This window comes from Cetorhinus maximus, chromosome 11 (assembly GCF_964194155.1).
Source record: "Cetorhinus maximus chromosome 11, sCetMax3.hap1.1, whole genome shotgun sequence".
NCBI lineage: Eukaryota > Metazoa > Chordata > Chondrichthyes > Lamniformes > Cetorhinidae > Cetorhinus > Cetorhinus maximus.
This window is the reverse complement of record NC_135889.1, coordinates 127,991,824-128,018,047: the sequence shown is the minus strand read 5'-3', so window position 1 is coordinate 128,018,047 and position 26,224 is coordinate 127,991,824. Positions and strand designations below refer to the sequence as shown.

The 26,224-nt window shown below is 50.9% G+C and overlaps 1 protein-coding gene across 2 annotated transcripts in view; it reads left to right on the top strand.

Annotated features, from left to right (window-relative positions):
- Positions 1–25,836, top strand: part of atg9a (ATG9 autophagy related 9 homolog A (S. cerevisiae)) — a 36,768-nt gene extending 10,932 nt beyond the window's left edge. The window contains exons 4-15 of one of the 2 annotated variants that reach the window (XM_078552761.1): positions 3,213–3,277; positions 7,461–7,622; positions 8,049–8,190; positions 10,031–10,779; positions 14,755–14,908; positions 15,291–15,470; positions 18,057–18,302; positions 18,911–19,101; positions 20,848–20,965; positions 21,927–22,152; positions 25,293–25,426; positions 25,606–25,836. In XM_078552761.1, coding sequence (XP_078408887.1) covers positions 3,213–3,277; positions 7,461–7,622; positions 8,049–8,190; positions 10,031–10,779; positions 14,755–14,908; positions 15,291–15,470; positions 18,057–18,302; positions 18,911–19,101; positions 20,848–20,965; positions 21,927–22,152; positions 25,293–25,426; positions 25,606–25,611 — 2,373 coding nt within the window. In that variant the 3' untranslated portion in view covers positions 25,612–25,836. Of the gene's footprint in view, positions 1–3,212; positions 3,278–7,460; positions 7,623–8,048; positions 8,191–10,030; positions 10,780–14,754; positions 14,909–15,290; positions 15,471–18,056; positions 18,303–18,910; positions 19,123–20,847; positions 20,966–21,926; positions 22,153–25,292; positions 25,427–25,605 lie in introns of both variants that reach the window. The other variant, XM_078552762.1, reaches the window with a different exon arrangement.
- Positions 25,837–26,224: the final 388 nt, after the last annotated feature.

The window sequence follows — 26,224 nt, the reverse complement described above, 5'->3', positions numbered from 1 at the left end:
TTGCGTGTTGCTGGAAAAAGACTGGCAGATTGTATCAAACATCACATCCCTTTGGCTGCTCATAACAGGCAAGGTACTGACAGCACCCAACCATCCCATGTTGGCAAAACTCAAAACACAGTGTCTGACATTAGATATGATTCTGCGATTAGACAACACTTGCTGAACAACCCTGAGTGTGTTAAGAATTACACGGAGAACCGATTTAAGATTATCAGTCAGGCTCACAGTATAGCTCACTTACGTGTGCTAGGAGCTACATATATCAATCCACAGGCCCTGTCCTTTGCGGACAGAATGTGTACACATATTTTGCATGTTACAAAATCGGTGATAGCCAGTCTCTGGTTCATTCTCAGTGGCAATGCCTTGACCAGACTGTCTGGTTTGATTTTAAACAAAGCTTGTCAGTCATCAGTTGACTGATGTATTCTCCATGGCAGCGCCTCTACCAATCAGAGTCGACTTGCTAACCAATCAGCACTCTCTTCTCATTCAGTATAAGTTATTGTTCCTTTTACATTTGGTATTCTTGCGGATTGTCCTGATGAGTGCAAGATGAAAAGCTTCGACAACATATGTCTTTTTTCTGCAATACTCAAGTTCTGCACTACCGAATGTGTATCTGTACAGTGTCTGGTGTCTCCTAGTCCCTCTCAGGGAGATATCTGTACAGTGTCTGGTGTCTCTCAGTCCCCTCTCTCTCTCTCCGGGAGATATCTGTACACTGACTGGTCTCTCTCAGCCCCCTCTCTCTCCCAGGGAGATATTTGTACACTGACTGGTCTCAGCCCCCTCTCTCTCTCAGGGAGATATCTGTACACTGACTGGTCTCAGCCCCCTCTCTCTCTCCGGGAGATATCTGTACACTGACTGGTCTCTCTCAGCCCCCTCTCTCTCTCTCAGGGAGATATCTGTACACTGACTGGTGTCTCTCAGTCCCCTCTCTCTCTCAGGGAGATATCTGTACACTGACGGGTGTCTCTCAGTCCCCTCTCTCTCTCCGGGAGATATCTGTACACTGACTGGTGTCTCTCGGTCCCTTTCATGAAGCTATTAATGTACATAATATTATTGGAAAATATTTTCCCTTTAAAATAGAGGTTTTGTCTGTGGGTGTGCCTTAATTGGATTAAAGCCAGTTAGTCTGGGTGCTTTGATGTGTACTAGTTTTGATATGTAAGAGAGACAGAGTGCATTTGCATTTTTTTGAATATAGCATTCAAGAAGTGGGGTGAATTCTGGCACCTAGCTAGCAGAGACCAAGCAATATGTTTATATTACTAATAAAATTGGTACAATGAAAGGGGTTTTATTGTTAGAAGAGGTGGAGTTCAAAGTAGCTGGTAATACATTGAAAATTTACATTCAATGAGCTGTGCTAGGTATAACAAGACAACCGTTTTTGTGTGTGTAAGGCAGAGGCAATGTGAGATCAAAAGCAGCTGTAAGCGTCCAACTGTCTCCACAGGAACCAAAGTGAAAAGAATCTAATTTTGAATTCATAAAGTGAAAATGCTTTGCCCAGTGTCTGGTTAAATCTATGGGTTGCTGTTGCCTTCATGGGGATTAGTTTGGGAATTTGTTAAAAGTTATGATCGTAGTAATTTGTAGCCATGTGTAAATTAATACAATGTTTTATATTAAGCTAAATGAAACCTCTCGAGAACTGGTGGTATGATTCCTGAATTTAAAGTTGCATCTCAAAGATAACACTTAAAATTATAGGTTATGACAGTTGTTTTAAGTTTCCCGCTGGGATTTTTATAAATAAGTCAACTTTACCAACTGCTCAGTCATAACAGTCCCCTTTCTCTCAGGGAGATATCTGTACACTGACTGGTGTCTCTCAGTCCCTTTCTCTCTCAGGGAGATACCTGCACACTGACTGGTGTCTCTAAAGTCCCCTCTCTCTCAGGGAGATATCTGTACATTGGCATCTCTCAGTCCCTTTCTCTACCAGGGAGATACCTGCACACTGACTGGTGTCTCTCAGTCCCTCTCTCTCTCTCTCAGGGAGATATCTATACACTGACTGGTGTCTCTCAGTCCCCTCTCTCTCAGGGAGATATCTGTACACTGACTGGTGTCTCTCAGTCCCCTCTCTCTCAGGGAGATATCTGTACACTGACTGGTGTCTCTCAGTCCCCTCTCTCTCAGGGAGATATCTGTACACTGACTGGTGTCTCTTAGTCCCTCTCTCTCAGGGAGATATCTGTACACTGACTGGTGTCTCTCAGTCCCCTCTCTCTCAGGGAGATATCTGTACACTGACTGGTGTCTCTCAGTCCCCTCTCTCTCAGGGAGATATCTGTACACTGACTGGTGTCTCTCAGTCACCTCTCTCTCAGGGAGATATCTGTACACTGACTGGTGTCTCTTAGTCCCTCTCTCTCAGGGAGATATCTGTACACTGACTGGTGTCTCTCAGTCCCCTCTCTCTCAGGGAGATATCTGTACACTGACTGGTGTCTCTCAGTCCCCTCTCTCTCAGGGAGATATCTGTACACTGACTGGTGTGTCTCAGTCCCTCTCTCTCTCAGGGAGATATCTGTACATTGACTGGTGTCTCTCAGTCCCCTCTCTCTCAGGGAGATATCTGTACACTGACTGGTGTCTCTCAGTCCCCTCTCTCTCAGGGAGATATCTGTACACTGACTGGTTTCTCTCAGTCCCTCTCTCTCAGGGAGATATCTGTACACTGACTGGTGTCTCTCAGTCCCCTCTCTCTCAGGGAGATATCTGTACACTGACTGGTTTCTCTCAGTCCCTCTCTCTCAGGGAGATATCTGTACACTGACTGGTTTCTCTCAGTCCCTCTCTCTCAGGGAGATATCTGTACACTGACTGGTGTCTCTCTGTTCCCTCTCTCTCAGGGAGATATCTGTACACTGACTGGTGTCTCTCAGTCCCCTCTCTCTCAGGGAGATATCTGTACACTGACTGGTGTGTCTCAGTCCCTCTCTCTCTCAGGGCGATATCTGTACACTGACTGTTCTCTCCTCCTCCCCTCTCTCTGGGAAAATACTGTGTCTAACAGCAGCTGGCAGTATTGGCAGGATTATTTACTGTGTGTCCCAAGATAATGTTCAATGTTCATGCTGTTGTTTCTGGTTCTCTGTACATTGGGCTGCCTCGGTTTGGGAATGTGATGTGTCTCCTGCTGTATTTCTTTATTTGAAGTTTCTGGTCTTTCCTTAACTGTCTGGCACATCTACCACTTACATCAGAAGAATGGCTTTCTCTGTATGCTGCTGACAGAAATGTTTGAATTGGTGTAAGTTGTTTGTTTTGTCTTAACTAAACTCTAGTAGAATGTGTTCCCAGCACAGGTACAGCTTCACCCTAGCTGCTCGGCAGAGGGAGACATCACCTCAGCTGCTCGACCGAGGTACAGCCTCACCCCAGCTGCTCGCCAGAGGGAGGCATCACCCCAGCTGCTCGACCGAGGGGGGCATCACCTCGGACACTGGGCACGGGTACGGCCTCCCCTCGGCCGCTGGGCGGGGGTTCGGCCGCCGGCAGGGGTACGGCCTCCCCTCGGCCGCCGGGCATGGTTACGGCCTCCCCTCGGCCGCCGGGCGGGGGTACGGCCTCCCCTCGGCCGCCGGGCACGGGTACGGCCTCCCCTCGGCCGCCGGGCGGGGGTCCGGCCTCCCCTCGGCCGCCGGGCGGGGGTCCGGCCTCCCCTCGGCCGCCGGGCGGGGGTCCGGCCTCCCCTCGGCCGCCGGGCGGGGGTCCGGCCTCCCCTCGGCCGCCGGGCGGGGGTCCGGCCTCCCCTCGGCCGCCGGGCGGGGGTCCGGCCTCCCCTCGGCCGCCGGGCGGGGGTCCGGCCTCCCCTCGGCCGCCGGGCGGGGGTCCGGCCTCCCCTCGGCCGCCGGGCGGGGGTCCGGCCTCCCCTCGGCCGCCGGGCGGGGGTCCGGCCTCCCCTCGGCCGCCGGGCGGGGGTCCGGCCTCCCCTCGGCCGCCGGGCGGGGGTCCGGCCTCCCCTCGGCCGCCGGGCGGGGGTCCGGCCTCCCCTCGGCCGCCGGGCGGGGGTCCGGCCTCCCCTCGGCCGCCGGGCGGGGGTCCGGCCTCCCCTCGGCCGCCGGGCGGGGGTCCGGCCTCGACTCTGGGAACATGGAGATCTAGGGAGAGAGAAACAGAATTAACGTTTCAAACTCAATATCTCTCTACTGATGTTGCCGGACCTGATGAGAATTTCAAGCGTTTTCAGTTTGCATTTTGGATTTCCAGAATCCACAGTATTTTGCTTTTATTGTGTGGAGATCTGGGGATTGCCCAGGAGCTCGGGTGTACCTACACCACATGGACTGCAGCGGTTCAGGAACATAAGAACTAGAAGCAGGAGTAGGCCATTCAGCCCCTCGAGCCTGCCCCGCCATTCAATACGATCATGGCTGATCTCATTTTGGCCCCAACTCCAATTTCCCGCCCTCTCCCCATAACCTTTCAACCCGTTACTAATTAAAAATCTGTCTATCTCCTCCTTAAGTTTATTCAGCGTCCCGGCATCCACTGCACTCTGAGGTAGTGAATTCCACAGATTCATGACCCTTTGAGAAAAGTAATTCCTTCTCATCTCTGATTAAATTTACCACCCCTTAGCCTAAAACTGTGGCCTCTCATTCTAGAATGCCCCACAAGGGGAAACATCTGCTCCACGTCTACTTTGTCTATCACCTTTAGCATCTTATATACCTCAATTAGATCTCCTCTCATCCTTCTAAACTCTAGCGAGTATAGGCCTAAACTACTCAATCTCTCCTCATAAGACAAGCCCCACATCTCTGGAATCAATCTAGTGAACCTCCTCTGAACCACCTCCCGTGCAACTACATCCTCCCTCAAGTAAGGGGACCAAAACTGTGCACAGTACTCCAGGTGCAGTCTCACCAATGCCTTGTACACTTCCCTATTTTTATACTCTATTCCTTTAGCAATAGATGCCAAAATTCCATTTGCCTTCCTTATTACCTGCTGTACCTGCATACTAGCTTTCCGCGATTCATGCACTAGGACACCCAGATCCCTCTGCACTGAAGCATTCTGAAGTTTCTCTCCATTTAAATAATAAGTCGCCTTTTTATTCTTCCGACCAAAATGGATAACCTCACACTTATCCACGTTAAACTCCATCTGCCAAATTTTGGCCCATTCACCTAACCTGTCCATATGCATTTGTAAATTTCTTATTTCTTCATTGCAACTTACTTTCCCACCTATTTTGGTGTCATCTGCAAATTTAGTTATAGTACCTTCTATCCCTGAATCCAAGTCATTAATATAGATTGTAAATAGTTGGGGCCCAAGGACCGAACTTTGTGGCACCCCACTAGTTACAGCTTGCCATCCAGAAAAAGACCCATTTATCCCGACTCTCTGCTTCCCATTGGTTAGCCAATCCTCTATCCAAGCTAATATATTACCCCTAACTCCGTGTGATCTTATCTTGTGTATTAATCTTTTGTGCAGCACCTTATCAAAGACCTTCTGGAAGTCCAGATATACTACATCTACAGGATCCCCATTATCCACTTTGCTTGTCACATCTTCAAAGAACTCTAGCAAATTAGTCAAACACGATTCACTCTTCATAAAACCATGCTGGCTCTGATGGATTGCATTTTGACTTTCCAAATGCCCCATTACTACTTCCTTAATAATGGATTCCAACAATTTCCCAATGACAGACGTTAAACTAACTGGTCTATAGTTTCCTACTTTCTGCCTCCCCCCCTTTTTTGAATAAGAGCGCTATATTAGCATTTTTCCAATCCACTTGAACCTTTCCAGAATCCAGGGAATTTGGGAGTATTATAGCCACTTTCTCCGCTGCCACTTCCTTTAAGACCCTGGGATGTAGGCCATCAGGTCCTGGGGACTTGTCACCCTTTAATCCCAATAGTTTGCTCACCACCACCGTCTCAAGGGCAATTAAGGATGGGCAATAAATGCTGGCCCAACCAGTGATACACACATCCCTTGAACAAATAAATTTGGAAGAAGCTTTGGCAGTGGGTTCCTGTCCAGCACAAACTGATGGGCAGCTCCCTGTAAGCACCCTGATTGAAATGAGTTCAGCAGTCTCCAAACTGCCTTAAAACTGTCAGTCTGAGTCACAGCAAATAGGAACATAGGACGAGGATGAAGTTATTCAACTCCTCGAGCCTGCTCTGCCATTTAATGGTTGCTCTGTGATCTAATTCCATGTCCCTTGCTTTGACCCACACCCCTTAATATATTTGATTAACAAAAATCTCTCAGTCTCAGATTTAAAATCAACAGTGGATCTAGCATCAGTTGCTGTTTACAGAAATAAATTTAAGATTCTATAGTTCCTTGTTTGTAGAAATCTTTCCGAATTTCACAGCTGAAAGGTCAGGCTCCAATTTTTAGACTTTGCCCCTTAAACCTGACCAACCTTCCAAACCAGCCGAAAATGTTTTTCGATCTACCCTTTCACTTCCCCTTTGATCAAATCACTCCTTCCTGGTCTAATTTCCAGGGGATAAACCCCATCTTGTGTAATTTGTCCACTTAGTTCGACCTTTGGATCCAGGTTTCATTCTAGTAAAACTACCCTGCACTCCCGCTGAGGTGTGGTGCCCAGAACTGCTCACATTACTCCAGGGCCAGTTTAACCAGGACTTTGTATAACTGCAGCATGGCAGTGTAGAGGGAGCTTTACTCTGTATCTATCCTCGTGCTGTACCTGTCCTGGGAGTGTTTGATGGGGACAGTGTAGAGGGAGCTTTACTCTGTATCTATCCCCGTGCTGTACCTGCCCTGGGAGTGTTTGATGGGGACAGTGTAGAGGGAGCTTTACTCTGTATCTATCCCCGTGCTGTACCTGCCCTGGGAGTGTTTGATGGGGACAGTGTAGAGGGAGCTTTACTCTGTATCTAACCCTGTGCTGTACCTGCCCTGGGAGTGTTTGATGGGGACAGTGTAGAGGGAACTTTATTCTGTACCTAACCCCGTGCTGTACCTGCCCTGGGAGTGTTTGATGGGGACAGTGTAGAGGGAGCTTTACTCTGTACCTAACCCCGTGCTGTACCTGTCCTGGGAGTGTTTGATGGGGACAGTGTAGAGGGAGCTTTACTCTGTATCTATCCTCGTGCTGTACCTGTCCTGGGAGTGTTTGATGGGGACAGTGTAGAGGGAGCTTTACTCTGTACCTAACCCCGTGCTGTACCTGTCCTGGGAGTGTTTGATGGGGACAGTGTAGAGGGAGCTTTACTCTGTATCTAACTCCGTGCTGTACCTGTTCTGGGAGTGTTTGATGGGGACAGTGTAGAGGGAGCTTTACTCTGTATCTAACCCCGTGCTGTACCTGTCCTGGGAGTGTTTGATGGGGACAGTGTAGAGGGAGCTTTACTCTGTATGTAACTCTGCACTGTATCTGACTGTGGTTGTAATCTCTCTCTCTCTTTCTTTCCCTCTCTTGGTTTTTACAGGCAGTTTGTTTTCGTTGTAACTTTCACCACTTTCCTCATCAACTGTGTTGATTACGACATCCTGTTCGCTAACAAGCTGGTGAACAACACACATCGCGAAAATCAGCTGGTCAAGGTCACGCTGCCAGATGCCTTTCTGCCCCCACATGTCTGCACTGCCGAGTAAGCACTATGGAGTCGCTGTCGCCTCCTATGGGTAATGGGCAGAGTTACACAGAGAGCCAGACTGAAGCACCTTTAAGGATACCAGAAGTCTTGTTCCCTAATGGACATTAGTGAACCAGTTGGGTTTTTTACAATTTTAGCAGCTTTTTTAAGAAACAAGTTTCATTTATTTACATAGAATTACACAGTACAGAAAGCACAGGAGCAGGCCATTCAGCCCACATGGTCAATGTTGGTGCTTATGCTCCACCCGAGCCTCCCCACTGTTCTACATCTAACCTCATTCACATAGCCTTCTATTCCTTTCTCCATTGTGTTAATACAACTTCCCCTTAAAAGTACTGATACTTTTCACCTCAACCGATCCTGTAATTGTGAGTTGTATATGTAGTGGTTTTTAAGATAAGGGTCCCTGTTTTACAGGATCCGGCAGAATGTGCTGATCATCTTCATCCTGCTGATTGCTGGAGTCTTCTGGGTTCATCGGCTGGTGAAATTCATCTACAACATCTGCTGTTACTGGGAGATTCGGGCGTTTTACAGGAATGCTCTGAAGATACCCATGGTATGTTACTGCTCCCTGTAGCTCTAGTTCCAGCTCTCTGTTGCTTACATTCCTTGGGGTTGAGTTGAGAACTGCTGGGGGTGGCTGGGGGGGAGTCCTGTCTCTTGAGTGGGGCTTGAAGCCATGATATCGTGACAGGTGAAAGAGCTACGACTGAGCCAGTGACACGTTTGGAATTACTGTGGTGTGTCGGTTGATGCAGGTTACACTGGCCATCTGGATTTTAGAATTCACTTATGGGATGTGGGCTTCGCTGGCTAGGCCAGCATTTATTGCCCATCCCTAATTGTCCTTGAGAAGGTGGTGGTGAGCTGCCTTCTTACACCGCTGCAGTCCGTGTGGTGTAGGTACATCCATAGTGCTGTTAGGGAGGGAGTTCCAGGATTTTGACCCAGCGACAGTGAAGGAACAGCGATATATTTCCAAGTCTGGATGGTGAGTGACTTGGAGGGGAACTTCCAGGTGGTGGTGTTCCCATGTGTCTGCTGCCCTTGTCCTTCTAGATGGTAGTGGTCGTGGGTTCGGAAGGTGCTGTCTATGGAGCCTTGGTGAATTCCTGCAGTGCATCTTGTAGATGGTACACACACTGCTGCTACTGTGCGTCGGTGGTGGAGGGAGTGAATGTTAAAGCTGGGGAAGGGCGAGTGGGTGTTTAAGGTGGCATATGGGGGTGAGTGGGAAACAGTGGGGTGGGACTCAGTGGGGAACACCAGAGTGAGGGGGTTTGTGGGAAACAGCAGCGGAGGGGGGTCTGTGGGGGACAGCAGAGTTGGGGGGTCAATGGGGAACGGGGGTTGGTGTCAGTGGGAACGGCGGTGTGGGATCAGTGGGGAGCAGGGGGCGGGGGTCAGTGGGGAGCAGGGGGCGGGGGTCAGTGGGGAGCAGGGGGCGGGGGTCAGTGGGGAGCAGCGGGTGGGGTGCAGCGGGTGGGGGTCAGTGGGGAGCAGCGGGTGGGGGTCAGTGGGGAGCAGGGGGCGGGGGTCAGTGGGGAGCAGGGGGCGGGGGTCAGTGGGGAGCAGGGGGCGGGGGTCAGTGGGGAGCAGGGGGCGGGGGTCAGTGGGGAGCAGGGGGCGGGGGTCAGTGGGGAGCAGGGGGCGGGGGTCAGTGGGGAGCAGGGGGCGGGGGTCAGTGGGGAGCAGGGGGCGGGGGTCAGTGGGGAGCAGGGGGCGGGGGTCAGTGGGGAGCAGGGGGCGGGGGTCAGTGGGGAGCAGGGGGCGGGGGTCAGTGGGGAGCAGGGGGCGGGGGTCAGTGGGGAGCAGGGGGCGGGGGTCGGTGGGGAGCAGGGGGCGGGGGTCGGTGGGGAGCAGGGGGCGGGGGTCAGTGGGGAGCAGGGGGCGGGGGTCGGTGGGGAGCAGCGGGTGGGGAGCAGCGGGTGGGGGGCAGCGGGTGGGGGTCAGCGGGTGGGGTGCAGCGGGTGGGGGTCAGTGGGGAGCAGCGGGTGGGGGTCAGTGGGGAATCGGGGGCGGGGGTCAGTGGGGGCAGCGGGTGGGGGTCAGTGGGGAGCAGCGGGTGGGGGTCAGTGGGGAATCGGGGGCGGGGGTCAGTGGGGGCAGCGGGTGGGGGGGCAGCGGGTGGGTGTCAGTGGGGGGGTGTCAGTGGGGAGCAGGGGGCGGGGGTCAGTGGGGAGCAGCGGGTGGGGGGCAGTGGGTCGAGGTCAGTGGGGAGCAGCGGGTGGGGGTCAGTGGGGAGCAGCGGGTGGGTGTCAGTGGGGAATCGGGGGTGGGGGTCAGTGGGGGCAGCGGGAGGGGGGCAGCGGGTGGGGGGCAGCGGGTGGGGGGCAGCGGGTGGGGGGCAGTGGGGAGTAGCGGGTCTGAACTGATGCTGTCGTGCTTTGTTTCAGTCTCATCTCCCCTACTTCAGCTGGCAGGAAGTTCAAGCTCGTATTATCCAGATTCAGAAAGAACATCAAATCTGCATCCACAAGAGGGAGCTGAGTGAGCTGGATATCTACCATCGCATCCTGCGTTTCAAAAACTACACTGTGGCTATGATCAACAAATCCCTTCTACCAATTTGCTTTCACCTTCCCGCCCTCGGTGAGGTGGTCTTCTACACCAGAGGCTTAAAGTATAACTTTGAGCTGATCTTCCTGTGGGGACCGGGCTCTCTCTTTCAGAACGAGTGGAGTTTGAAGTCGGAGTACAAGAAGGCAGGGAACCGATTGGAACTGGCGGAGAAACTCAGCACGAGGATCCTGTGGATTGGCATCACCAATCTGCTGCTGTGCCCCGTTATCCTCATCTGGCAGATTCTCTATGCTTTCTTCAGCTACACTGAGGTGATCAAGCGAGAGCCAGGCAGCCTAGGGGCTCGCTGCTGGTCATTGTACGGCCGATGTTACCTCCGCCATTTCAATGAGCTGGACCATGAGCTACAGTCTCGGCTCAGCAAGGGCTATAAAGCCGCCTCAAAATACATGAACTGCTTCCTGTCCCCACTGCTCACGGTTCTCGCAAAAAATCTCGCCTTCTTTGCTGGCTCAATCCTGGCCGTGCTCATTGCTCTAACTGTCTACGATGAGGACGTTCTAGCTGTAGAGCATGTGCTGACTACCATAACTCTCCTCGGCCTCTGTGTTACTGTGTGTAGGTGAGAATCCTGGGTAGAAACGTGGGTTGAATCTGTGCGAGGAATGGGGGAACGTGGAGAGAAAAGGGAGTGAGAATCCCAGAAGGAGTGATGTCTCGGGTCATCAACTGGTAGTTCTGCCTGTCTGCACATTCCACAGACTTGAACACACAATCGAGGCTGACAGTCACAGTGCTGCACTGTAGGAGGGTCAGCACTCATGGAGTCATAGAGTTATACAGCACAGAACTTGGCCCTTCGACCCATCGTGTCTATGCTGGCCATCAAGCACCTTTCTGTTCTAATCCCATTTTCTAGCACCATAGCCCTGTATGCTGTGGCATTTTAAGTGCTCATCTAAATACTTCTTAAATGTTGTGAGGGTTCCTGCCTCTACCACCCCCTCAGTCAGTGTGTTCCAGATTACAACCACCCTCTGGGTGAAAAAAATCCCTCCTCAAATCCCCTCTAAACCTCCTGCCCCTTACCTTAAATCTATGTCCCCTGGTTATCTGGTTATTGACACCTCCGCTAAGGGGGAAAGTTTCTTCCCAGCTACCCTATCTAAACCCTTCATAATTTTGTATACGTCTATCAGGTCCCCTTCTTAGCCTTCTTGAAAGCTGAAACGCTCCAGCTCAGGCAACATCCTGGTTGAACCACCTCTGCACCCTCTCCAGTGCAATCACATCCTTCCTATAGTGTCATGACCAGAACTGCACACAGTACTCCATCCAGCTGTGGCCTAACTAGCGTTTTGTACAGCTCCAACGTAACCTTCCTAAAGTCAGTACTGAGGGAGTGCTGCACTGCAGGAGGGTCAGTACTGAGGGAGCACTGCAATATCGTAGGGTTAGTACTGAGGGAGTGCTGCACTGTCATAGGGTCATTACTGAGAGAGAGCTGCATTGTCGGAAGGCTAGCATTGAGGTAACGCAGCACTATTTAAGGGTCAGTACTGAGGGTGCTGCACTGTCGAAGGGTCAGTACTGAGGGAGTGCTGCACTGTCAAAGGGTCAGTACTGAAGGAGTGCTGCACTGTCGAAGGGTCAGTACTGAAGGAGTGCTGCACTGTCAGAGGGTCAGTACTGAGGGAGTGCTGCACTGTCGAAGGGTCAGTACTGAGGGAATGCTGCACTGTCGAAGGGTCAGTACTGAGGGAATGCTGCACTGTCAAAGGGTCAGTACTGAGGGAGTGCTGCACTGTCGAAGGGTCAGTACTGAGGGAGTGCTGCACTGTCAGAGGGTCAGTATTGAGGGAGTGCTGCACTGTCAAAGGATCAGTACTGAGAGAGTGCTGCACTGTCAAAGGATCAGTACTGAGGGCGTGCTGCACTGTCGAAGGGTCAGTACTGAGGGAGTGCTGCACTGTCGAAGGATCAGTACTGAGGGAATGCTGCACTGTCGAAGGGTCCGTACTGAGGGAGTGCTGCACTGTCGAAGGGTCAGTACTGAGGGAATGCTGCACTGTCAAAGGGTCAGTACTGAGGGAGTGCTGCACTGTCGAAGGGTCAGTACTGAGGGAATGCTGCACTGTCGAAGGGTCAGTACTGAGGGAGTGCTGCACTGTCAGAGGGTCAGTACTGAGGGAGTGCTGCACTGTCGAAGGGTCAGTACTGAGGGCGTGCTGCACTGTCGAAGGGTCAGTACTGAGGGCGTGCTGCACTGTCGAAGGGTCAGTACTGAGGGAGTGCTGCACTGTCGAAGGGTCAGTACTGAGGGAGTGCTGCATTGTCAAAGGGTCAGTACTGAAGGAGTGCTGCACTGTCAGAGGGTCAGTACTGAGGGAGTGCTGCATTGTCAAAGGGTCAGTACTGAAGGAGTGCTGCACTGTCGAAGGGTCAGTACTGAAGGAGTGCTGCACTGTCAGAGGGTCAGTACTGAGGGAGTGCTGCACTGTCGAAGGGTCAGTACTGAGGGAATGCTGCACTGTCGAAGGGTCAGTACTGAGGGAATGCTGCACTGTCAAAGGGTCAGTACTGAGGGAGTGCTGCACTGTCGAAGGGTCAGTACTGAGGGAGTGCTGCACTGTCACAGGGTCAGTACTGAGGGAGTGCTGCACTGTCGAAGGGTCAGTACTGAGGGAGTGCCTCACTGTCAGAGGGTCAGTATTGAGGGAGTGCTGCACTGTCAAAGGATCAGTACTGAGAGTGCTGCACTGTCAAAGGGTCAGTACTGAGGGAGTGCTGCACTGTCGAAGGGTCAGTACTGAGGGAGTGCTGCACTGTCGAAGGGTCAGTACTGAGGGAGTGCTGCACTGTCGAAGGGTCAGTACTGAGGGAATGCTGCACTGTCGAAGGGTCAGTACTGAGGGAGTGCTGCACTGTCAGAGGGTCAGTACTGAGGGAGTGCTGCACTGTCGAAGGGTCAGTACTGAGGGCATGCTGCACTGTCGAAGGGTTAGTACTGAGGGCGTGCTGCACTGTCGAAGGGTCAGTACTGAGGGCATGCTGCACTGTCGAAGGGTCAGTACTGAGGGAGTGCTGCACTGTCAAAGGATCAGTACTGAGGGAGTGCTGCACTGTCAAAGGATCAGTACTGAAGGAGCGCTGCATAGGTTGGAGGGTCAGTACAATAAGTCCTCACTGTAGTTGCATTCCTGAAAATCATGACATCACATTACTCATGGGTTCCCATAGGAATCAACGTTAAAGCCAGATTTAGGTTCCTTTTAACATTTCTCACACGGAAAAATGTACATGTTGAAATACTGAACCATACGATGTGCATTTCTAGCAGAACTAACTTGCACTATAAAATAAGTCCCTAAATATGAAAGAAACACTGAAGAAATTGAAGGGAAACGTTGCTGGGTTATAGGGAAAGAACAGAGGATTGGGACTGATTGGATAGTTACACTACTTCCTAGAGTCAGCAGAGACATGATAGGCCGAATGGCTTCCTTCTGTGTTGTATAATTTGATTATTCTATGATTTTAAGCTTAGGAGAGGCCTCTGAGTCTGGTCCTTTCCCTAAACTCCACAGAAAATTCTGCCATAATTTCCTCTGTAAGGTTCCCTTATCCCCTGAGTGCTTTCTTCTGCAGCTCTTCCAGTCTTACAGCTAAATGCATTTAAAAAAATATTTTGGTAACCTTTCAATCATGAAATGCCGCATAACATTTTCACATCTCCTTTTATCTCTGCACATTGAGTTTAGTTGCCTCAATGATTTTCTTCCAAAGCATTCTTCACGCTTTGAAAAAAGCATTTCATCCTGTGTCACAGATGGCTACCCAAGCCCTTAAGTCACCTTTAGATGGGTTTCCAGTATTCTTTGCCTGAATTTACACAGATCGTACAGGGTCTGTACTGAGGGAGTGCTGCACTGTCGGAGGGTCAGTACTGAGGGAGTGCTGCACTGTCGAAGGGTCAGTACTGAGGGAGTGCTGCACTGTCAGAGGGTCAGTACTGAGGGAGTGCTGCACTGTCGAAGGGTCAGTACTGAGGGAGTGCTGCACTGTCGAAGGGTCAGTACTGAGGGAATGCTGCACTGTCGAAGGGTCAGTACTGAGGGAGTGCTGCACTGTCGAAGGGTCAGTACTGAGGGAGTGCTGCACTGTCGAAGGGTCAGTACTGAGGGAGAGCTGCACTGTCAGAGGGTCAGTACTGAGGGAGCCCTGCACTGTCAGAGGGTCAGTACTGAGGGAGCCCTGCACTGTCAGAGGGTCAGTACTGAGGGAGTGCTGCACTGTCAGAGGGTCAGTACTGAGGGAGTGCTGCACTGTTGGAGGGTCAGTACTGAGGGAGATTTGTGCTGTTTGAGGTGCTGTCTTTCAGATGAGGCCCTGTCTGTCTTCCCAGGTGGATGTAAACGTTCCCATGGCACCATTTTGAAGAGAACTAGGGGAACTTGCCTTGGTGTTGTGGCCAATATTTATGCGACAACCAGCATCTCATTTTAGAGAAAAGCTGCACAATTAGGCTGCTGAGTTTCAGTATCTGGTTACTGCTGATTCCTCTCCTGTTTATGTGAACAATCTTTCTCTTGTTCAGGTGTTTTATCCCAGACAAACACATGGTGTTCTGCCCGGAGCAGCTACTGAGGGTGATTCTGTCTCATATCCACTACATGCCTGATCACTGGCAGGGCACCGCAAACCGCTACGAGACCAGGGACGAGTTTGCTCAGCTCTTTCAATACAAAGCAGTAAGGAGCTTTGGTGGGGCTTTTGCTTCCTATTCCAGGATTATGACACTGAGTTATGGTTCACATAGTCCCAGAGAGGGGGGTGCTGCTGGGGGGTGGGGAGAGGGGTGGTGGTGGTGCCCTGGGCTGGGTCAGATCCTGCAGTAATCCGTTTGGGTGGTCTATTGAATGGGGAGGAAAATCAGTCAGCATAGAGCAGCTGGTGGGGGGAACAGTGTTGGGTGAGCTTGGGTCAGTCAGAGCAGGTGAGGGGGCCTGGTGGGGGAATGTGTGAGCAAGGCTGTAAACTGTGATGGGGTATCCATTACTCGGGATCTGTGAGTGAGGGGCTCTCAGTCCAGGAGGTGGCTTTTTCCTGAAAGTAAACAGCTTCTGTCCACAGGTTTTCATCCTCGAGGAGCTGCTCAGTCCCATCATCACTCCCTTCATCCTCATCTTCTGTCTGAGACGAAAGTCCCTCGAGATCATTGACTTCTTCCGAAACTTCACTGTGGAGGTTGTGGGTGTCGGGGATACCTGTTCCTTCGCCCAGATGGATGTCCGACAGCATGGGCACCCTGCGGTAAGTGACGCTGGGCGGACCCTGTGCCCCAGTCCTCCACCCATGGTCCCCATATGGTGCGGGTATGTTGGGGGTGGTATATTAATATGGATAGATGATTGGCTGACTAATGGAACAGAGTCAGGATAAATGGGTGATTTTCAGGTTGGCAATGTGTAACTAGTGGAAGTGCCACTGGGATCAGTGCTGGGGCCTCAGCTATTTCTGATCTGTGTTAATGACTTGGATGAAGGGGCTGAGTGTATTGTAGCCAAATTTGCTGACAATACAAAGATAGGTGAGTTGGAAAGTTGTAAGGAGGATACAAAGAGTCTGCAAAGAGATGGACACAGGTTAAGTGAGTGGAAAAAAAATTGGCAGATGGAGTTTAATGTGGGAAAATGTGAACTTGTCCATTTTGGCAGGAAGAATAGAAAAGCAGCAAATTATTTAAATGGAGAGAGATTGGGGAACTCGGTGGTGCAGAAGGATCTGGGTGTCCTGGTACATGAATCACAAAAAGTTAGTGTGCAGGTACAGCAAATGGTTAGGAAGGCAGATGGAATGCTGGCGTTTATTGCAAGGGGAATGGAATATAAAAGTAGAGATGTTTTGCTACAGTTGTATAGGGTCCTGATGAGACCACGTCTGGAATACTGTGTACAGTTTTGGCATCCTTACATGAAAATGGATTTAGTTGTATTCGAAGCAGTTCAGAGGAAGGTTCACTCGACTGATACCTGGGCTGAGGGGGTTAGCTTATGAGGAAAGGTTGGATGGGTTGGGCCTGTAACTGTTGGAGTTTAGAAGAATGAGAGATGATCTTACTGAAATAAAAAAAGGTCCTGAGGGGAATTGACAGGGTGGATGCTGAGAGGATGTCTCCCCTTGTGGAAGAGCCTAGAACTAGGGGACACAGTTTAAATAAAGATGTCTCCCATATAAGACAGAGATGCGGAGATTTTTTTTTCCTCTGAGGGTGGTTAGTCTGTGGAACTCTCGTCCCAGAGAGCAGTGGAGGCTGGGTCATTGAATATTCTTAAAGCTGAGTTCGATAGAATCTTAATTAACATGGGAGCCAAAGGGCAGAGGGGTAGAGAGGAAAGAAGAGTTGAGGCCACAATCAGGTCAGCCATGGCCGTATCAAATGGCAGAGCAGCTCAAACGGCCTACTCTTGCTCCTACTTCATGTGTTCCTGTAAGATTCTGAGGCAGCTTGAAAGGGTAGATGTTGAGAGGATGTTTCCTCTCACCTGGCAATCTGGAAGGAGGGAGCACTGTTTAAAAATAAGGAGTCTCCCACTTAAGACTGAGAGAAGGGGAATTTCTTCTCTGACAGTCGTTAGTCTTTGGAATTTCCCTCCAGTGAGAACAGTGTGAGCTGGGTCCTTGAATATTTTCAGGGCTGAGTTAGACAAGGGAGTCAAGGGTTAAGGGGGCCGGCAGGAAAGTGGAGTTAAGGCTTCATACAGATCAGTCATGATCTTACTGAATGGCGGAACAGGTTTGATGGGCTGAATGGCCTCCTCCTGCCCCTAATTCTTATGATCTTATATCCGTGACATCACTAAAACTGCCTCTTTTCACCTTCATGGCATTGCCCAACTCTATCCCTGCCTCAGCTCATCTGCTTCTGATTCATTCCTTTGTTACCTGTGAACTTGTCTATTCCAACACACTCCTGGCTGATCTCCCACATTCTATCCTCTATCAACACAAAGTCATCCAAAACTCTGCTGCCCATGTCCATGCTCGCACCAAGTCTCGTTCCCCCATTACCCTTCTGCTCACTGACCTACACTGGTTCCCGGTCCAGTCATGCCTAGATTTTAAAATGGGCAAAAAGGATAATTGAATACTGGCCTTTATATTTAGAGACTAGAATACAAAGGGTGGAAGTCAAGCTTCAGCTGCATAAAGCTCCAATAAAACCACACCTGGAGTTACTGTGAACAGACCTGGACACCACACCTTAGGGACAATATATGGGCCTTGGAGGGAGTGTAGATGGAGAATGATACCTGGACTCCAAGGTTTAAGTTACAAGGACGAATTACACAAATGAGAGTTGTATTCCCTGGAATTTGGAAGGTTAAGTGTTGTCTGATTGATATTTCCAGGATATTAAGGGGAACAGGAAGGGTAGATAGAAACTATTTCCACTGGCTAGAACCAGGGTCAGACTCTATAAGAAACACACCCTTCAGGAGTGAAAATAGGAAACATTTCCACACACAAAGTGTGATAGAAGTTCAGAACTCTTCTGCAAACAGAAATTTCTGCAAGATTTAATTTTATGTGAATTTAAGTTTAAATCTGAAATTAATTGTTTTTGTTATCCAAAGATATTAAGGGCAATGGATCAAAGACGGCTATATGGAGTTAGGTCACAGATTAGTCATGATCTCAATGAATAGTAGAACAGGTTTGAGGGGCTGAATGGCCTCCTGTTCCTATGACAAGCGTTTGGCCCCAGTATCTCCTTATGTGACTCAGTGTCATATTTTGCCTGATAATGCTACTTTGAAGCACCTTGGGGTGTCATATCACATTAAAGATGCTACATGAGTGCAATTTGTAGTTGATTATAACCCTGTTGCCTCTCAGTGGTTCTCTGGCAGAAAGACTGAGGCCTCCATCTACCAGCAGGCCGAGGATGGCAAGACTGAACTCTCTCTCATGCACTTCGCTATCACAAACCCGCATTGGCAACCCCCTCAGGGCAGCACTGCCTTCATCAGCCAACTGAAGGAGAAGGTCAATCGAGACAAGGGAGCAGTGATTGGAAGCCACAGCTTCCTTCCGGAGAATGGCCTCTTCACATCCCTACAGTCCGTACAGTCTGAGTCAGAGGTAAGAAGCAGCCCATGAGCAACACAGGAAGGGCACAGTCCCCCAGGGGAAGGGCCCAGTCCCACAGGGCAGGAAACCAGGGGAAGGGCCCAGTCCCACAGGGCAGGACCCCAGGGGAAGGGCCCAGTCCCACAGGGCAGGACCCCAGGGGAAGGGCCCAGTCCCACAGGGCAGGATACCAGGGGAAGGGCCCAGGACTCCAGGGGAAGGGCCCAGTCCCACAGGACAGGACCTCAGGGGAAGGGCCTAGTCCCACAGGACAGGACCCCAGGGGAAGGGCCCAGTCCCACAGGACAGGACCCCAGGGGAAGGGCCCAGTCCCACAGGGCAGGACACCAGGGGAAGGGCCCAGTCCCACAGGGCAGGACCCCAGGGGAAGGGCCCAGTCCCACAGGGCAGGACACCAGGGGAAGGGCCCAGTCCCACAGGGCAGGACTCCAGGGGAAGGGCCCAGTCCCACAGGGCGGGACCCCAGGGGAAGGGCCCAGTCCCACAGGGCGGGACCCCAGGTGAAGGGCCCAGTCCCACAGGGCAGGACCCCAGGGGGATGGTGCATGGACTAGTTGTCTCGGTGAGTTTTCTAACAGTGAGATATTGTGTTGTTGCAGCCTCACAGTTTGATCACCAACCTGATTGCGGGACCCCCATCACTCGTGTTTCAGAGAGGCCGAGAAGGTCCCTTGGATCCAGCATCCTCGTTGCGCTCATTCTCTCCAGGGCAGAGCAGCCAGAACCCTCCTGGAAGTCTCCACAACTCTCTGCAACGGACCAGGCCTGGGCGAGCCATGGCTGGATCAGGGTGCGGAGACACTGAGGCTCTGTATGATTAACAGACTTGTTCGATCTATCAAACCTGTCACTTGCTGAGTGCATCTCCTCTCCCACCAGCAGTATATCCAGTTTACCAGGCAGTAGTGAGGGTGAGGAGGGAGGGATAGAAGGGTTGGTGTAAGAAGGGAAGTTTGGAGGGAGAGAGTGGTAAGGGGAAGGGTACCTGGAGAGGGTGGCTTTTGGGCTGGAGGGTGATGGTGAAGGGTGTCTATGGGGTAGGTTGGGAGCGGGCTCTGAGGTTAGGCTCAGGGAGAGGTGCCTGGGGCTGGTGGTGGGGAGGGATGGTGGGCGCCTGGGGGGAGGCGTGCTGCCAGGGCTGGGGCGTGGGGGTGGGGGGAAGGGAAGGGTGTCTGGGTGGGGGGGGTGCCGCCAGGGCTGGGGCGTGGGGGAGGGATGGTGGGTGTCTGGGGGAGGGGGGGTGGTTATTGGTGGGAGGAGGGTGATGGGGAGGAGTGCTTGACAGGGCTGGTGGTGAGGAGGAGTTTGGTGGAGAGGGGTGCCTCCCTGGGAGGTCAGGGGTGGGGCGCAGAGAAGGGGTGCTTGGGGCATTGGGTAGAGGCGTGGAGAGGGGGTGTCTGGGGGGTTGGGTGGAGAGGGGGTGTCTGGGGGGGTTGGGTGGAGACGTGGAGAGGGGGTGTCTGGGGGGTTGGGTGGAGACGTGGAGAGGGGGTGTCTGGGGGGTTGGGTGGAGACGTGGAGAGGGGGTGTCTGGGAGGGTTGGGTGGAGGCGTGGAGAGGGGGTGTCTGGGGGGGGTTGGGTAGAGGCGTGGAGAGGGGGTGTCTGGGGGGGTTGGGTGGAGGCGTGGAGAGGGGGTGTCTGGGGGGGGTTGGGTAGAGGCGTGGAGAGGGGGTGTCTGGGGGGGTTGGGTGGAGGCGTGGAGAGGGGGTGTCTGGGGGGGTTGGGTGGAGAGGGGGTGTCTGCGGCGGGTGGGGAGGGTGCTTGTTGTCTGATGTGTGGAGAAGCTCCTGATATGTCAGGTGTTGGAGATGAAACGGGAGTGAGGTTGGAAAGCGGGTGTGTGGGGTGGAGAGCTGGTGAAGAAATGGGACGTCTCAGATGATTATGATATGGTGAAAGGGGCCAGACTCTGTCGAGGGAATGCTGCAGCAGTCCAATGGGAAGTAGCTGAGAGTTGATTTAAGAAAGGAGAATGGTGAATGTTTGGACAGAGGAGAGGGTTTCTGAGAGAGTTAGATTTTCCATCCTTAGAAATGAGCAAAGCATTTTATTTCTTCACGGGACGTGGGCATCACTGGCTGCGGCTGCATTTATTGCCCATCCCTAGTTGCCCTTGAGAAGGTGGTGTTGAGCTGCTTTCTTGAACCGCTGCAGTCCATGTGGTGTAGGTACACCCACAGTGCTGTTAGGGAGGGAGTTCCAGGATTTTCACCCAGTGACAGAGAATGTGCAATTGACTGATGCACCCAGGTTAAGAATTGATTTTGGGAATGGGGCCGGGGTGAAATCTGATGGTGTCCCTGCTTAGAGAGGGGTAAAGCAGGCTGGGTTGCCACCCTTGCTGAATTGTGGCCGTGAGGTGAGGGTGAGAGGGGCTGGGCCTTTTCCTACAGGCGTTTGCCCCCCACCCCAAGCTCTCTCTGTGCCCGGGTGTGAATGACTCTGCTCACAGTTCTTGGCAGTGTTGCTCTGACTGGTTTGGCTGACCAGGCTTCTGGAGTTGTGACCCACTTTTTGTTTCTTTATTGTTGGCAGTCCTGATGTGAGGATGATGAGTTCTGGGAGCAGCGCATGGGAGGCTCAGCTCCAGAGTATGGTTCTCTCTGAGTACGCTTCAACAGAAATGAGCCTGCACGCACTCTACATGCATGAGGTAAGCTGGACTCCTCCCTTCATTGCCACCCTCTCCTTGTTCAGCTTCATGAGGCATGCTCATGTTTCCCAGCTATTTGAACCTGACACGTGATATCTCCGGTAATGGCTCCTATTCACTCCTCCATATTGTCAACTTCGGGTGTCTTCCTATTCTTGGCCTCCTCCTCGTTCGCCCACCTGTCACTAGCTCTGAGATCATTCACTCAGCTTCCTCGCTGCATCGATCCCTTCCCTTGTCCCCTCCCACACCAACACTCACTCCTGTGCCCACTCCATTCTGTGCCCTGAAGCAGTTTTAGTTTCTCTGCTATCTTCTTCATGAGGCCCACAGCCTGTTCTTATCGAGTCATAGAATTATCATGGCATAGAAGGAGGCCATTCGGCCCATAGAACCCATACTGGCCTTATTTCCATTAAACTGCTGACCATTCAACTTTCCTTTCTGGCCCTGATGTTTGCTGATATTGTTAATGTTTTCTGTCTTCCTTCAAAACTGCTGTCATCACCCCTCTTCAAAAACTAACCCTACCATCCCACCTCTAACCTCCCAAATCCATATCCATCTTTTCTGGAATTCCTTATTTTGACTCCCAGCATCAGCAGCTTCTTTAGGTGGGGGGAAAGTTCCAGATTTGATAACACTCTGTGTGAGGAAATGCTTCCTGATATCACCCCTGAATGACAGCGCACTTGTTCTGGACTTTGCCAACCAGAGTTCCTCTCTATCTACCCTATCATATCGTTAATAATTTTAAACACCTTGATTAGATCACTTTTAACCTTCTATGTTCAAGTGAATCCAGCCTAGTCCATGCAATCTGTTCTCATAATTTCATTCTTTTAGCCTTGGTATCATTCTGGTCAATCTGTGCTGCTCCCCCTCCCTGTGGTGCCCAGAACTGATGCAAGTTATACTGAAACTCCCAAAACCACCTCAGCAACTCTCCATTTCCTTCCAGCTCCACAAGCAGCAAATGCAGGGAGAGCCATCGCGTCACGTGTGGCACCGACAGGACAGTGATGACAGCGGCGAGAGCGGACTGGAGGAGGCTGAGACGAGGCCATCACCACTGACCATACCACGATCCTGTACCTACCCCATCACCGCTAACAGACCCCCAGATCTCGGTGAAGAACCAGCTGGACTCCTGCCCACCATCCACAAGAGATACGGAGGGATCAGCAGTAAGACTGGGTCTTCCAGGGTGGGAGTGCAGATTGCTACAATTTACCTCTGAATACCCTATGCTCAGACAAAATTAGGAGCAGGAGTTCACTGTTCAACCCCCTAAACCCACTCAGCCATTCAATAAGATCATGGCTGATATGATAGTGGCCCTAACTCCACTTTCCTGCCTGCCCTCCATAACCCTTGACTCCTGACTCTGGGGGTACAAACCTGTGTTATCATATACCCCTAAATAGCCTGACTCTGCAGGGTATTGGCTGCAACCTGGAGCTTTCTTGATGTGACCACTCACAGAGAGTGTCAGTGGCCATTCGAATCTGGACATCTAGTATCCAAGCCTATCCCTGTCCCCATCAAGTGACCATGTGAACAATATAGCAGGAGCCGACTGTAAATCGATCCCTCCTGCCTGCTGAGTGCTCACCCTCATCGATCTCTCCTGCCTGCTGAGTGCTCACCCTCATCGATCCCTCCTGCCTGCTGAGTGCTCACCCTCATCGATCCCTCCTGCCTGCTGAGTGCTCACCCTCATCGATCCCTCCTGCCTGCTGAGTGCTCACCCTCATCGATCCCTCCTGCCTGCTGAGTGCTCACCCTCATCGATCCCTCCTGCCTGCTGAGTGCTCACCCTCATCGATCCCTCCTGCCTGCTGAGTGCTCACCCTCATCGATCCCTCCTGCCTGCTGAGTGCTTAACTTAATGGACCAGGACCAACTGCCTTTTTTTCTCATTCATTCATGGAATGTGGGGCTTCACTGGCTAGACCAGCATTTATTGCCCATCCCTGATTGCCCTTGAGAAGGTGGTGGTGAGCTGCCTTCTTGAACTGCTGCAGTCTATGTGGTGTAGGTGCACCCACAGTACTGTACCTTTTTAACTTTCCTGTAGCTGTTTGATACAACAGAGTGGTTTGCTAGGCCATTTCAGAGAGCAATTAGGAGTCAACCACATTGCTGTGCATCTGGAGTCACATGTAGGCCAGACCAGGTAAGGACAGCAGATTTCCTTCCCTAAAGGACATTAGTGAACCAGAAGGGTTTTTAAGACAATCTGATAGTTTCAGGGTCACCATGACTGAGACTAGCTTTCAATTCCAGATTGATTAATTCATTGAATTTAACTTCTTCTAGCGGCCATAGTGGGATTTGAATTCATGTCTCCAGATCATTAACCTCTGGATTACTAGCTCATTGCCATCATCCCTGCTGTTAGTTCTCTGAGTGTGAACCAGCTCCACCTGATCTCTGCTCACCAACTGTTCCAAATCTCACTGAGTTAAGTGAGAGCGGAAATTGCAGAGGCAGTGACTATAACTTTTCAGTTTTGCTTAGACTCTGGTGGTGCCACAGGACTGGAGAATTGCTAATGTTACAGCCTTGTTCAAAAAGGATGTAAAGACAAACCCAGCAGTGATTCAGCAACTACAGGCCAGTTAGTTTAACCTCGGTAGGGAAACTTCTAACAACAATAATTCAGGACAAAGTTAATAGTGACGTACACAACTGTGGGTTAATTAAGGAAAGCCAGCACTGATTTGTTAAGGCAAAGGCATGTTTAACTAACTTTAACGAAGAGGTAACCATAAGACCATAGGACATAGGAGCAGAAATTAGGCCATTCGGCCCATTGAGTCTGCTCCGCAACTCAATCATGGCTGATAAGTTTCTCAACCCCATTCTCCCGCCTTCTCCCCGTAACCTTTGATCTCCTTACCAATCAAGAGCCTATCTATCTCGGTCTTAAATACACTCAATGACCTGGCCTCCACAGCCTTCTGTGGCAATGAATTCCATAGATTCACCACTCTCTGGCTAAAGAAGTTTCTCCTCATCTCTGTTTTAAAAGGTCTTCCCTTTACTCTGAGGCTGTGCCCTTGGGTCCTAGTCTCTCCTACTAATGGAAACAGCTACCCCACGTCCACTCTATCAGAGGGGGTTGATGAGGGCAATGCTGTCAATGCGGTGTACATGGACTTCCAAAAGGCGTTTGATGCAGCGCTGCACAATAGAGATATGAGCAAAGTTATAGCTCATGAAATAAAAGGGACAGCAGCAACATGGATACAGAATTGGCTGAGTGACAGGAAACAGAATAGTGGTTAATGGATATTTTTTGGGCTGGAGGAAGGTTTGTATTGGAGTTCCCCAGGGATCAGTGTTAGGACCCTTGTTCTTCCTGATTTATACTAATTATATAGACCTTGGTGTACAGGGCACAATTTCAAAGGCTGTAGATGCGAGACTTGGAAGCATTGAGATAAGAGGATAGGGTAGAACTTTAAAAGGACATAGACAAGGTGGTGGAATGGGCAGACAGGTGGCAGATGGATTTCAGTGTAGAGAACTGTGAAGTGATTCATTTTGGTAGGAAGAACATGAAGAGATGATATAAAATAAAGGGTACAACCCTAAAGAGGGTGCAGGAGCAGAGGGGCCTGGGTGTGTATGCTTAAAAGTCATTGAAGGTGGCAGGACAGGTGGAGAGAGCGGTTAATAAAGCAAAAAGTATCCTAGAATTTATTAATTGGGGCATAGACTACAAGAGCAGGGAGGTTATGTTTAAGACATTAGTTCAGCCTCAGCTGGAGTAATGCGTCCAGGTCTGGGCGCCACACTTTAGGAAAGATGTGAAGGAATTGGAGGAGAGTGCAGAAAAGATTCATGGGGATGGTTCCAGGGATGAGGAACTTCAGTTATGAAGATAGTTGGAGAAGTTGGGAAAGGTTGAGAGGAGATTCGAGAGAGATATTCAAAATCATGAGGGGTCTGGACAGAGTAGACAGGGAGAAACTGTTCCCATTGGTGGAAGGATCGAGAACGAGAGGAAACAGATTTAAGGCATTTGGCAAAAGAAGCAAAAGTGACATGAGGGAAAACTTTTTCACGCAGCGAGTGATCAGGGTCTGGAATGCGCTGCCTGAGAGTGTGGTGGAGGCAGGTTCAATTGAAGCATTCAAAAGGGAATTAGACTGTTACCTGAAAAGGAAGAATGTGTAGAGTTATGAGGGGAAGGCAGGAGAATGGCAGTAGGTGAGCTGCTCATTTGAAGAGCTGGTGCAGACATGAAGGACTGAATGGCCTCCTTCTGCGCTGTACCGCAGAATATAATTCTTTACTGTTTTTCCTGTGATCTTAGATTCCACTGAGCCCCAAAGGCCTTTCTCCCGACAGCCCATGGGGGGGTGGACAGAGGAGAGCTCTCCCCCTCGACATCATGAGACTGTACCAGAGGAGGGATCAGAGGATGAACTACCCCCACAAATGCACCAGGTAAGCACACCTTTCAGCCAAGGTAACCAGAGCAAGGTAGGCCCACACAGCAGGGAGAGTCGGTGATGGAGGATTCAGGTATGGATTCTCAGGAAAGATGCGGGTTGGGTGTTGGGGGGGATGTTTCTGGAGATCAGAACCAACTTGTTCACTGAATTAATTCCTTTTTTTGTTTGAAGGTCTAGTAGACCTGGAATGTGTGACACGGGACTTGGAGAAGATATGGGTGCTTGGGACTCGCTGATGCTGGACTGTGCAATGCATGACTCACTGGTGTGCGTTTGACTAAATTTGTCGCAATCATATTGGCGTTTATGTAATTGGTTGTTGAGGTATGTCAAACTGTGCTCCAGAATGTTCTGACAAACTTTGTCACTTTTAATAAATCATTGTTAAGATGTTTGAATATTTATGAACAGATCTCTCTGATTTCTGTAGCCCTGAGAGTTCTGAAAAGGTTTTAAACAACTCAGAGTCATTCACTCCCAGGACCGGGGACCGGGGCCTGATTCAGTGATGCTCATGGGCTCTCTGGGTCAGTGATGGAGTTGGAGTCTTGTTCCCTGGGCCTGTCTCTCTCTCTGGGTCAGTGATGGAGTTGATGGGCTGACCACTAGCTGCTGTCCTCCCAAATGATTCTTGACTCTTTTATTTTTAATATTGTTCTGATAAAGGAGATTTCTATTGCCATCTTTAAAAGTCTCAACAGACGATTGAGGAACCTGTTTATCCAATATGGAGAAACATTTCTCTCACAGGGAGGCTTGCTGTCATAAGAACAGGAGGAGACCATTCAGT